Source organism: Sturnira hondurensis, unplaced genomic scaffold (genome assembly GCF_014824575.4).
Source record: "Sturnira hondurensis isolate 20B ecotype Veracruz unplaced genomic scaffold, ASM1482457v3 Scaffold0020879, whole genome shotgun sequence".
Lineage (NCBI taxonomy): Eukaryota > Metazoa > Chordata > Mammalia > Chiroptera > Phyllostomidae > Sturnira > Sturnira hondurensis.
In genome coordinates, this window is record NW_028093510.1 from 180597 (window position 1) to 194597 (window position 14001).

The following is a 14001-nucleotide window of genomic DNA, read 5'->3' on the forward strand; positions in this document are numbered from 1 at the left end:
ACTCCTGTACCTACACACTGCAATTGGATAATGACGTAAATTAGATAGTAGATAGTGGGAGCCAGTTTTTTACTGTTGGAGTAGGAGTTTACAATGGAAGGAAGCTAGAATAATCTATTTGCATAAAAGCTTAGAGGTGGAGATTACAGTGGGAACTCCTATTTAGCCTAATCAAGAGACAACTGGGTTAGTATGGACACATATTTCCTTGCTTTGTAAGCGAGGACGGTCTAAAATCAATGACAAACAGTAGCAGTGAACACACTTAATATTCAGATCTTGTTTTCTAATTGATTTGGAGAAATAGCTGATTCTTGGACTAAAGCAAAAATTATACACGTGCAAGATGAGTCTGGGATGTCTTATAATGCCAAAAAATAATAAAGTGCTCAAAAAAACTAAAACCCACTATTATGAGTATATGGATGGCAAAGAGTTAACTGAAAGGAGCTCACAATGGCCAAAGCTGGAACAATTTGAGAAACAAAATCAAGTAGCTGTCAATTATAATTCAAAGTAATAAATATCCATGAATCCATACTGATATAAATAAATGGGAGGGAAGAGACAAATTTTCCATGCAAAAGAATTCCAAATAATTTATATACACACTCTACCCTTAAAATGGTGATGGAGCATAACTCCCCACTCTGTATGTGTGGGCGGCACACAATGACTTCCATCTGAAGAGAACAGGATGGAAAGGGGAGGGGGAGGAACTTCACAGTGGAGAGACCTGACCAGCTCTCTCTCAACCAGGGGACCAAGATCAACAGTCATAAGCCATGTTGGTAGAATGTACACTTGATATACTATGACCAAAGTACAAGTTTATTTCTGTCATCTTCTTCCCTTGAATGCTTAATCAGTCTAATCATGAGAAAAACACCAAATTCTAACTGAGGAACATTCTACAAATTATCTGACCAGCACCTCTCAAAAGTGTCAAGATCGTCAAAAGCAAGAAAATTCTTAGAAATGTCACAGCCAAGATATGGCTATGAAGACGTGATAACTAAATGCAACATGTATACTGAATGGGATCCTGCAACAACAACAAAAAGAGTTAAGGAAACCTGAATAAAGAACGGGCTTTAGTTACTAACAATGTGTCAGCATAGGTTATTAATTGTGATGAGTAAACCATACCAATAAGGTAAGATGTTGATAATAACGGCTACTAGATGTGGGGTGTATAGGAACTCTCTTTATTATCTTCACAATTTTTCTATAAATCTAAAACTGTCCTAAAAATAAAAAGCTTAATTTTTTTAATTCATAAAAATGAAATCGCAAAAAAAAAAGATGCTCATCCTGACTTTGGCACTGGGTGAAGGAAAATCCTTTCTCTGGAAATTTTGTACCATAGGTTGTCCCTAACATTTGTTTTTCATTGGTTCATATTACCTGCACTGTCTGAAAACAATATCCTGTGAAGAGTTTAATGTAAAGTGCTTTGGGGTTGGTCAGGCCCTGAGGCAACTCTCAAAAGCAAATGTAAATGTTCTCTGGAAGACGCTAACCTCAATCCTAGCTTCAAATATGTTGGAAATAATGTTACCCACCCCCCAAATTATCTCATAGGCAAAAACTGTAAAATACAAGAAAACAAGACAACATGACATTAGTAAGAAATAGAGGCAATACATCCCAAACATTTCAGAGATTGGAACCATAAAACACAAAATAGAAAATAACTATGATATATATGTTTTAAAAATTAAAAGAAAAGCTTGAACATTTTGGCAGAGAAATGGAAATTATAAAAAATGACAAAGATGATTTGCAAAATAGCCATACTTTTAAAAAATTTTAAACTAGACAAATAGTTCTTGAGTACCCACTCTATGCCAGGGTACCATACTACTTTCATACATATCATCTATTTTTATTTTCTTAACAACAAATAATTCTACTAAATAACACTAATGTTGTAAAAACCTTAATATTAAAATATTTTCATTATTTCATTATCTTGTCTTTCTCTACACTCTGGACATTTTCTTTTGACCTGTTTTCCAGGTCATGAATTCTCTCCACATCTGTATCAAGTTAACTGTTATACATATTTGTTGTGTTCTTTATTCTGGGTTTTAGTAACTCTTGGTTTTAAAATTTCCACTGGTTTATTTTCAAATATGCTAAGTTGTTTTTTTAATATTTAGTGGTCCTGGCAGATTTTTTCAATCTTGGGTTTTTTTTTTAGAGTTGCTTTATTTTTTATTTTTAATTATTTTATTTTTGTTCAATTACAGTTGTCTGCAGTTTCCCTCCACCACTCCCCCCACCCCAGCCAAACTCACCTCCCTCCCTTGCTTTCACCACCCCTCCCCCCAGCCTTGGGTTTGTCCAGGTGTCTTTTTTTTTCTTTTTTTTTATTTATTATTTTTTAAATATAATTTTTATTTAATTCTTGTTCACGTACAGGTTTCTGTCTTATATTCCCAACCCTGCCCGCCCCCCCGCCCCATGCTCCCCACCTCCGTCCCCTTTCCACCCCCCACCCTTAGTTATTGTCCATGTGTCCTTTATACTTGTTCATGTGAGTCCATCCCCTTTTCCCCTATAATTCTCTCCCCTCTCCCCTCTGGACCCTACCCTTTGCAACATCATGGATGGAACTGGAAAGCATTATGCTGAGCGAAATAAGCCAGGCGGTGAAAGACAATCTTGGGTTTTATTGCTTTAAACATACTAGCCATAGTTTTTTATAATCTGATCCAATATCAGAAACTTCTGTGCTCTATTCCTGCTGGTTTTCCTTATTCCTCAGTCATATATGCCTCATACACTTTTTTGGTCATATCTTCTATATAACAAAAATTATTTTTTTCAGAAATAATCAGAATAATCATTTATATATCAAAAATAATCATTTCTGACTATATCTTATATCTTATCCAAACTTTGCTGAGCCTCCAGCTCCTGTTCGGGACTGAGTTCTCACCAGCACCCTGGTCACACTCCTGCTCTCTTCAGTAATTTCACCCCAAAAGATCTAATAACAGGCACATTTCAAGGTAAAGTCCTCTTTGACATTACTGCAGGGGTGAGGATCTAGGCAGACCTTTGCATTTTGAGCCTTAATTTTCATCCTGAAGTGAAAGCCTTCATTTCTATTAAATCGAAGGGGAGGTGGGGAAGGTCTGCTCTGTATTTGACCAGAGGGGAGAGGGGAGGGAATTTCAGGGGAAATAAGGGAGGGATTTAGAGGAACAAATATAAAGGACACATGGACAACAACTAAGAAGGGTGGAAATGGGAGGGAGGAGGAGCATGGAGGGGTGGGTTGGAATGGGAGTAATAGACAGAAAACTGTACTTGAGAAATAATTAAATAAATTTTAAAAATAATAAAAATAATAAAAGTAAAATAATAAATAAATAAATAAATAATTTTTCTTAAACTCCGTCACCATATGTGTTCTCTTACATACTTAGGCTTTGAAAGCCCTGCCCACACCCATTCTTTCTTGTGAAAAATGTAGCTTTAGATACATCTATAGTTACCTATGAAAGATTCTGACTGCCAAAGAAACCTACTCAGCATTACATCTGAGAGTCTGAAGAGCACTGAACTTGGAGTAAGATGATCTAGGTTCTTAACTGCACTTGAACGAGATGTGCCATCTTTGACAAATTCTTTATTCTCTCTAACCATTAAGTTCCTAATCTACTAAAAGGAGCTATAACACGGGTGATTCTAGAGTCACATGGCACGTCTAAACATTTAAGGAACTAAGGGACGTGGAAGTACCTACCAACAGTAAAGAGCTAACAGTGGGAATGATGTTGAGCATCCTGAGACTTCATTAAATTTTGTTCCTAGTTCCATTTTCCCTACCTCAGGTCAGAATAAGTACATTGACCCATTCAATTTAAACAAGAATAAAGAATAAGAATAAAGTTTTCAGAATAATTGAAAGTTTCAAGTTAAGGTAAAATGATTACTCTCTTCAATCATAATACAAGATCTGAGAAACACTTATTAGAACTAATAACCTGGGTTGCTTTTACACAATTCACCTATAAAATTAATTTGTCAAGAAATAGCAATTTTTTTTTTGCAACTCCGGTGAAATCAGAATGGAGGGATCGGCTGCTGGTTTTGAATTGATGTCATATTGACATAGCAAACTGTTGATGGTATGAGCGTGGAGTACAAATGAAAGATTTTAGGAATTAGAAATTAATTGATTGTATGCATTGAGAAGGAATTCTGTTCCTAAAATAGATGGGAGACTATTTTCCAAATATTATACAAAATTCTAATGCTTAAAAATATCACTCAATATATGTAATACACACAAATACACGCACATGTACATATTCTTTCCTATCATTTCTTTGAAATCAGGACTATGAGACAGCTTCTGTCATCAATCATTCTTGGAATTTGACGAAAATGGAAAGAATTTAGAATCAGTCACTCTGGGTTCCATCCCACTAAGGAGCTATTTCCTTCTCCCTAAAAGGGAGGCAAGACTGCTCCACCTAAGGCGCCCAACTCTCAGGCCTGTTCTAACGACCCAGTGTGCTGCTGTATGGGAAAGGCAGGTACAGTTGTGCGGGGAAGAAAAGTACAGTTTTGCTGCTATCGCGACCGGAGTAGCTGTGCACTGAACGATACAGTTAAAAGAAAACCAGCTCTTCCCAACAGGAAGGCACTTTGGTGAATTGAAAGGCAGCTCTCTTTACTCCAAGTTTTTTTTTTCTTTCATACCATTTCAAATGTGGGTGAGAGGAAGGAGGGTCGGAGGTGTTTTAGAAACCCCCCTCTGTTTACTTGTTTGTTATTTCGTTCGTTCATTCAACAAATATTTCTGGGACCCTTGCTGTGTGCGGGACACCGTGTTGGGCGTGGGAGGCACAAATAGAAAAGGACTCAGAACGGAGCCCTCCGTCCAGTCTAGCGAGCAGACACTAGACGGGAACTGCGGGCCAGCGATACCACGCTCTCGGAGGTGAAGTTCCTGCAGCATGGGAGCAACTGGGTGGAGGCTCCCGCCATTACCTCCCGCCGATCTACCCAAACCCTACCCCACTGTGCACCCGGCGTCCGCGTCCCCATGGCAACCAATGGGCGATGGCTGCTGGGCGCCACGCACCAAGGGTGAGGCGGGAACCGCCGAGGCCCGGCTGCAGGGAGGTTCAAGCGGCGGGAGCGCGGCAGCCAGCGGCGGGGCCACAGGGGCGGACGCGCTGGGGGTGACCCTGGCGATCCTGTTCTTCGGGCATCAGACCTCTGCAGGGAGTGTGGTGCTGTGCGGCACAGGTAACCCGCTCTGGCCTCCCCTGCCCCACCTCTCTCCCAAACCCTGGCCCCATCCACCAAACTTGCCCCGAAGGGGCGGGGGACCCCAACTAGCAGGTTGCCCCTTGGTGGCTGGCCTTGAACCCTACGCAAATCAAGGTAGGAAGCTGGGGCGCGCGAAGGAGGGTGGAGGGAGCCCGGGAGGCCAGGGTGATCCTTGCAGAATGTGCAACAGAGGTTCTAGCAGTGTAGCCTTGGACAAATCACCTAGCTTCGCTGTGCCTCAGTTTCCCTGAGGTTTAAGTGAGGAACTGAGAACCTACAAAATAATATATTCATCTGCGCATTGTTCTGCACCCCTGCTCCTTGCCCTTCTTCAACACACACTATTCCAGGGTCTCTTTCAGATCCTTTGATTGCAGAGGGACAGGAGCGCAGGGGTTGGTCGCCTTCCTCCTCTTTCTACCATCGTGAATGCTATTTAGTTGACTTTTATTCATTAATTCAGAGGAGTTGAATTCCTTCTCAATACTTTGTCCAATTATTTTCACAACTGCTTTTCAATTAAAACTTTGCTGCTAGGGAAAAGGTTTTTGTTTGTTTGTTTTACGTAGGCAAATACTAACACCCCTGTTTTGTCAAAAGGCTGAGCAGGCGCCCACAGAGCCTTCTGAAGTATTGTAAGATTTCTATATTTAGGAAATTCTTAGTCTTTTTGTCCTAAGTCTCTAACAAAACCCAGATAGAGCTAAGTAAATAATTTACGTAAAAAAAGGCAAACCTTTATAATGGACCCACAAAACAGAAAAGTTTGAGAGCATTTAGCTGGAACTTCTCTTGAATAGGAATTCTATTGTGCTTATCTCGTGCACCTGGCACCAAGCTGCTGATCTGTATACAGCGAGTGAATGTTCTAACAAATAAGTAACATATCGGCTAAGCCAATGTCATAAATGCATGGGGAGACACACGCATATGCGCACACATGTCAAAGTTTCTACATTTTTGTAGAACCAAAAGCCAGTTCACTCAGAAAAACTCTTACTAAATGATTTGACAGAAGCAAAATTTTCTAGTTTTATAGGTTTAGTAATGTTAGCATTTTAGGAATCTAGACCATTTTTCCCCCTTACAGGTTAAAAATCAAGAAATATAAACCAGATGCAGCAGTTTTTCGACATGGAGAACCAAGCCCAGAATACAGTGGGGTAAGTGAAGAAAATTTCTGTTTAATAAGTTGGTACTTAACTATGCTCAAAACTCACTGATCATGCATGAATTTTGAAATTTAGTATTAATAGAAGGATATGCCAGTTATTTCTGGTGAAGAGGGTGGGGGGAATTCCAGGTGACTTGAAGAATGTGTAGCTTAAGTCTCCAACTCTGACTATAGATCTACAATTGAAAAATCACCATTTTCCAACTTTCAGTGAGGGGTGTTTTTTTTTTAGTGTTTTAGGGTGAAGGATGCACACACAGGCCCTATGTGCTCTTGGGTTTTCACAGTGTTGCAGCTCTTGACCAGCTTGCTTCTTTTTCTTTTCTCTCCTCTTTTCTCTCCTTTTCTTTTCTTTTCATCCTCACCCAAGGATATGTTTGTTCATTGATTTGAGAAAGAGAGAGAAATATTGGTTACCTCCCACATACATCCCGACTGGGGATGGAACCCACAACCTACATATGTGCCTTGAGCAAGAATAGAACATGTGACCTTTTAGGTGTACCAGATGGTGCTCCAACGAACTGAGCCACCCAGCCAGGGCCAGCTAGATCTTTTCTTGTTCTACCAAGTGTCTGAGCACCTCCGCACTGCTCCTTAAGGCTGAACACAACGCAGACATAGCTTCAGAACCAATTTAGCTTCTCGAAACAGCAACAAGAACTGTAACATTTACCAAAAGTTTCATGAAGAGATACGAAGCATAATTTATATAGTATTTGCCATCATAAAAAATTAAATTCCTTTTCACAAATATCTGTCCCTTCCCCCCTTCCCTGCCACCTGCACCACAAAGGTTTCTCTTTCTATTGCTTCATTAGCTAACTGGCCCCTCCCTGGCTGACCCCAGAGATAAATGAGGGTGGGGGGAGGGGCAGGACCACAGGGAGGGGAGGTGCCTATTTTGACTGTGACTGATTTTGTACTAGTCAGGCCACTTTAGGTAATTCACTTTCAGTTTTTCCACTCAGACCATGAGTTTGACATCCGGCCGTCAGAAAGCTGCACAAGTCTGGATAACTCTAGCTATCACTTTTTTAAGGCCTACTGCATACTCCCCTGTCCTACTAGGCATTACTGTCATTTTGTAACTAAGAACTTGGACATACTATTTAGAATATAGTCTGAGCTCTTGTTACCAAAAGATCCCAAAATGCAGTGGTTTAAATGAGATTGAAGTGTATCTCTGTGTCATATGCAAGTCCAAGTCTGTGTCATGTATAAGCAGACCAAGGGTGGCAGAGCAGCTCTGTCCCCCTCACTACAGGATTCCCCTCTCCGGGTCCAAAGTGATGGCTTCAGCTCCCATCATCATGGGCCATTCTCCTGCTGGAAGAAAGGGGGGAAGGGCAAGAGGAGAGAGTAGGACCATTCCTTTTAGAAGTGTGACCTTGAAGTGGCAGGCCTGACTTCAGTTCACTTCCCATTAGCCAGAACTGAGTTGTTGGGGAAACTTTGCCCGCAAGTCCTCCTGTTCACCACAGATGAAAATAAAACTGCCAAGAGATGATCTGCTTGGGGAGGAGAGGTGGTCAATCTCTCAAAGGAGAAAAACCAAGAGCCCCTTCCTTAAGGGCTTTTACTAGGTTTGTAACACACAGGAATATAGGTAAAGCTCATCAATCAATGTCAGGCAGCAAGGATCAAACAATAGATAACATTTCAAAGAAATCTGAGGCCTTAGTCTGAGTCAGTGTCTGTCAGGTAAGGGGGTTGCAAAAACTTTGGGAGACATACTCATTTCCTGCTTGGACCCTTATCATATGAATGAAAACACTCTTAGCAAAGCAGGCTTCACAGGACTTTACGAATTTTTTCTTATGCCCAATTGCCCCAGAACTTGCTCGAGCCAGCAAAGGGCTGCACCGCCTTCCCCATCATAGGTTTTTAGGCTTAAGTGGATTAGAGCCAGGAAGTGCTTCTCCCAGACGGAAATGGGGACTTGGGCTATGTCAGAATAGCTGGGGGGCTAAGGTCTATCACCCCCTCTTTGCTGCAGCCCCCTGAGTCCTTCCTTGAGGGCCTCCCAAGTGGTTATGTCTGGCTTAGGTTGCCCCCTCCTCTGAGGGGTTGTACCCATCATTGACTAAATGACCAAGTGTTGGGGGCAAGAGATAGATGAAGCAGAAGCAGCACTCCTGCCAGGGAGATAAACTTTGTCTCCTTAGAGTCTCACAATCCAAAGGTCACTCACTCAGCCTTATTCACGGGGGGGTGGTTACAACTCCTGAAACCAGGCAGAGCGGTTCCCAACACTGAGTCCCAGAGCTATGGTCACTGTGAGGAAGGCTGGGAAACCTGGTCTCTAACTAGACAGCCATATGGCCAGGTAAAGCTCAGAATCTTATAACAAAAGGGAAAAAAACGGATGTTGGTGGACAATTAGCAGCCTCTGCTACCTTGAGCTCCGAAAGGTAGGAAAAAAAGAAAAATAAAGCAGGAACTTGCACTTAATATACAGCTGGTTAGTGGAGGAGGTAGGATTCAGATATGTCTGGCTCCAATCCCAGCATTCTTTGCAGCACTGGAGATGGATGGCAGTGCGATGTGGGAGCAGCCTGCCTAGTATCTTGATAGGATTCTAGATTGAGCAGGCATTAGGTCCTTGGCACAGGCACAGAAAGCTAAGGTGCAGGTTGAAGGTCTCAAACCTAAGGCTGGGTACCAGATATCACCTCCCTTCTCTTCCTCTTCATTCATTCTTTTGGGAAAAAAGTATGGAGTACTGAATGTATGCCAGGCACAACATTGACCACTATGGATCATGCAAAGATCATTAAGAAACAGGTCTTAAAGAACTTGGAGTTTGGTAGAAAACCATAGAGTCTGTTTGGGTACAACATAATTACAAACCCAACATGAATGAGAATTACTGGAAGTTTCCATGAGGAAGTGCTCCACTCTCACAGCAGACACAGGACCAGACATTGTCCACCATGCTCTCCAAAGCACAGAGCCAGGTCAGCTTTGCCTCAGTCTCATATGCTATTGAGAAATGTGTAAAAATCTAGATCATGAAGACAGTCTAACATCATTCGCCAGGGATTGGTTATGTGCTTATCAAAACCTGCCACCGACATATACAATAATGTTTTGTGGAGCAACTTTCATTTAACAAACATTTACCTAAAGTCTGCCATGACCCTGTTATTGGTGAAAGCACCAGGAAGATAGCAGTGAATAAAACAGAGACCACTGTTCCCAGGGGCTGACAGTCAGTGAGAGAGACAGTAGGAGAAATAAACATGTTTCATACAGTGATACAAACAAAATAAAGTAAGCTAAGGAAGAGAGGAATAGAGTGTGAATGGGGTGATCAGACTGGGATTCCTGGTAAGGTGCCATTTGAGCAGAGATTATATCTGGGTGAAGAAAGTTCCAGACAGCAGGGACAGAAAGTGTGAAGGCCGAAGCTGCTAGCTTTTACACAGGACATTTATAATGCAGGCGAATCATTATTCTCTGACATCTGGGCTACAGACAAGGTTTGATTTTAATTTGTCCATGATTTCTCCCAAATGTAGGTGTTTGTATTTGTGCCATAATAATCAATCTAAACTCCTTCCAATAGTAACTAAGTATTATTTAGTCATACTTTAAGTGACTTGGTCCTTTTTATTTGTTTTTAGAGTGTATGCCCAGAACATAACTAATTCTAGCATGAATAAAGGATCTCCCTCACTGGCATTTAAAAAAGACCCATTTCCACACTTTTCGTATATTTTGAAAAACTTCCCCAAATTTAAAACTTTGTAAAATTTAAATTAGAAATGGAGTCTTGACCTGGGAATAGCTGAAGGTTTTCAAGAAGGGCCCTGGAACACCTCAAAAGATTTGGTCTCTCTCCTTACAAATGACAAAGATCAAACTAATCAGGCTGATTTTGGTGTGTTGAAATTAAATGGCAAGCATTGTCAAATAAAAAATAACATTGAGCATTCTTCATGTTTTACAGTATGTATTATCAGTGTTCCAGAAATGTATGTGAAATTGCTGGAAATATGTCTGTCATCAAAATTGCGTGACACGCTAAAAATGACTGAACCTGAGTATCAGAGTGTGGCACATGTGGATAAAATCCATCCTGTTTTTGCAAAAATACCCCTTGTTGCCACACTTTTGCCAGCCTTATGTTCTTATAACATGCAACCGTCTGCTCCTAATGAGAGAACTAGATGGGTAAACATGACTGTAAATTGAATACTTGGAGCTATGGGAAACCCAAAAGGGCTGCTTGGTTAATCCAGCTCCATCCACCATAGTATATTTAAGCAGGACTTCACTCAACTGCCATTTGGTTTGGGTCATCAATATGTTCTTATTTCTGTGCGTATGTCATCTGGGTAAGTTGAAGCTTTCCCCTCCGCGAGTCTGATGCCCTCACAATGGCAAAGAAACTCAGAAAATGTGTTTCCCACACGGCGTACACTTTCCACAATCTCTAGTGATTGGGCGCCCACTTCACTGAGCAAACCATGCATACCTTAGAGTTCTTGGCATGTGGGGTTCTTAGGCAAGAGAGTCACTTTAGGTCACTTGTTAGCTGGACAAGGAAGTGTTTGTGCAGTGGCCAGCTATTCATGGTTTGGGTCCTGGGAAACACAGTAATGAAAGTTACTCTTTATTTCTTTATTTTTTTTTTTTTGTCTTAAACACTCAAAATGCCCTCTCTAAGGTGCAGGCACCATTGTGGAAGAGGTAGGCATGTGAGATAGTATGAGCCAGATGAGAAGGGCACAATGAGCAGGCAGATCTGACTCCATCTTTTTAAAAAATATTTTATTTATTTATCTTTAGAGGGGAAGGGAAGGAGAGAAAGAGAGAAATATCAATGTATAGTTGCCCCTCATGAATCTCCTGCTGGGAACTGGCCTGCAACCCAGGCATGTGCCCTGACTGGGAATTGAACCGCGATCGTGTGGTTCGCAGGCCCGCACTCAATCCACTGAGCTACACCAGCCAGGGCCTTCCTCTCAATTGAACCTGGACCCAGTTGCCCTGTTTTCCTCAAGAGTGAGGAATGAATGACAAAAAGGGGGCAATTGTGAAACGCTCCACCTTTCTGACTCCATGCCTTCATTCAATAGCTTCTGCTCAGTCTTGCATGTAGACATGCTAATCATTAGAGAAATTCTGCTTTTGGCTTGAGTTTTACAAAACAATCCATACTTCCTTGGGAAGTAAGGGAAATATACATTGTTTAACAAAAGTTTGCAGGAACTGCATAACTAGACTCACACCATCTAGGGTCAACAGGCTAAGCACAACCTAATTCGGACCTCTGCTGGTACCCAGATGTCTTCTGTAGTCAATGATCTCTTGCCACTCTTGTTTCCCCCTTCCCTTGACACAAAAGAAGCCTGCATTCTGTACTTTCTTAACATGGATTTGAGGTACCTGCAAGTCTCCTGTCTTCTTGGTTGGTGCCTTCTCAATTAATAAACAAAACATTTTTTATGAGAGGGAGAGAGAGGAGGAGGAGAGGAAGGCAGGGACGGAGGGAAAGAAGAGAGAGAGAGAACCATGTCTAGATTTTGCTTTGTTTTTGTTGTTCATATATGTCTACTCATTAATTTGTTCTTTTTTACTTTTTTACTTATCTTGTTTTTCTAATTTTGGAGTTGAACAATATGATTCAGTTATTTTCATGATTTCTGGATTTCATAACTTCTTCCCACCCACATTCCCCCCCTTTAGTTCATGTCCATGTTTGATAAGTTCTTTATCTTCTACATTTCCCACACTATTCTTGCCCTCCCCCTGTCTATTTTCTACCTACCACCTATGCTACTTATTCTCTGTATCTTCTCTACCCTCCCTCCTCCTCCCACTCCCCTGTTGCTAACCCTCCATGTGATCTCCATTTCTGTGGCTCCACTCCTGTTTTCGGTGTCTGCTTAGTTTGCTTTTGTTTTCGGTGTGATTGTTAATAACTGTGAGTTTGCTATCCCTTCACTGTTCATATTTTTAATCTTCTTTTTCTTAGATAAGTCCCTTTAACATTTCATATAATAAGGGCTTGGTGATGATGAACTCTTGAACTTGACCTTATCTGAGAAGCAATTTATCTGTCCTTCCATTCTAAATGAAGGCTTTGCTGAATAGAGCAATCTTGAATGTAGGTCCTTGCATTTCATGACTTGCAATACTTCTTTCCAGCCCTTTCTTGCCTGTAAGGTCTCTTTTGAGAAATCAGCTGACAATCTGGTGGAAACTCCTTTGTAGGTGACTGCCCCCTTATCTCTTGCTGCTTCTAGAATTCTCTCCTTCATTTTAATCTTGGGTAATGTAATGATGATGTGCCTTAGTGTGTTCCTCTTTGGGTCTACCCTCTTTGGGTCTACCCTCTTTGGGACTCTCTGAGCTTCCTGGACTTCCTGAAGTCTGTTTCCTTTGCCAGACTGGGGAAGTTCTCCTTTATTATTTGTTCAAATAAGTTTTCCACTTGTTGCTCTTCCTCTTCTCCTTCTGGTACCCCTATAATTCAGATGCTGGAGTGTTTAAAGATGTCCTGGAGGTTCCTAAGCATCTCTTCATTTTTTTGAATTCTTGTTTCTTCATTCCTTTCTATTTGGTAATTTTTTTCTTCCTTCTGGTCCACTCCATTGATTTGAGTCCCAGTTTTCTTCACATCACTATTGGTTCCCTGTGCATTTTCCTTCATTTCACTTAGCATAGCCTTCATTTTTTCATCTAATTTGCGACCAAATTCAACCAATTCTGTGAGCATCTAGATCACCAGTGCTTTGAACTGTGTATCCGATAGGTTGCCTATCTCTAGGTCACTTAAAGGTATTGGCTCTGGAGCTTTGATTTGTTCTTCTAGTTGAGCCATTTATGGTCAGGTAGCACCTGTTACATGTGAGGGGCAGAGCCTTAGGTGTTCACCAGGTCAGGTCAACCCAGTCTCTGGGTTGTGACACTACATGTGGGGGCAGGGCCAGAGAGGGAACAATGACACTTGTTCCGCTCTCTCAGATTTCAGTCCCCTCTGCCACTTCCCACAAGAAAATTGGGCCCTTCTGGTGCTGGTTTCCGGGTGGGTGGGCTTGTGTATGTCCTAGGACCCTGTGGGTCTCTCCAACAAATTCTCCTGTGAGGCTTGGAGTCTCTCTTGGCACCTTTTCAATTGGTTCTTTTAGGCTTTATTTCCTGGCACTGGGGCCCTGGGTTGTGCAGTCTATCTTGCTGCCCATTTTTGCCTGGTTTGTCTGGGCACGAATGTGTGACCACGATCAGCCAGTGGTCTTGCGCGCCTCACTGGGTCTGCTCATTTTCTCTCCGTGCCTGGTGTCTGCTAGCCCCACACTGCCTGCCCTCCCGGGTCTGACAGCCACCGCCTTTTCCTGCAGAGACCCCTCTCCGCTGGCTGCCGACTTCGCCCCTCTTATTGGTCTGGTTGAATGGTTGTCAGACTTCCATTCAGTTCAGTTTTCCATCTGTTCTGGTTGTGTTTTTGTTTCTAAATCTTTGTCGTCCTTAATTTTGGTTGTGCGAGGAGGCACAGGGTTTCTGCCTACACCTCCATC

The 14001-nt window shown here is 41.8% G+C and overlaps 1 protein-coding gene across 1 annotated transcript in view; it reads left to right on the plus strand.

The window, feature by feature from the left end:
• The first annotated feature begins 5095 nt into the window (after positions 1-5095).
• DEUP1 (deuterosome assembly protein 1) overlaps positions 5096-14001 on the plus strand; it is an 81576-nt gene continuing 72670 nt past the window's right edge. The window contains exons 1-2 of the mRNA XM_037030682.1: positions 5096-5274; positions 6389-6461. Coding sequence (XP_036886577.1) covers positions 6415-6461 — 47 coding nt within the window. The 5' untranslated portion in view covers positions 5096-5274; positions 6389-6414. The remainder of the gene's footprint in view (positions 5275-6388; positions 6462-14001) is intronic.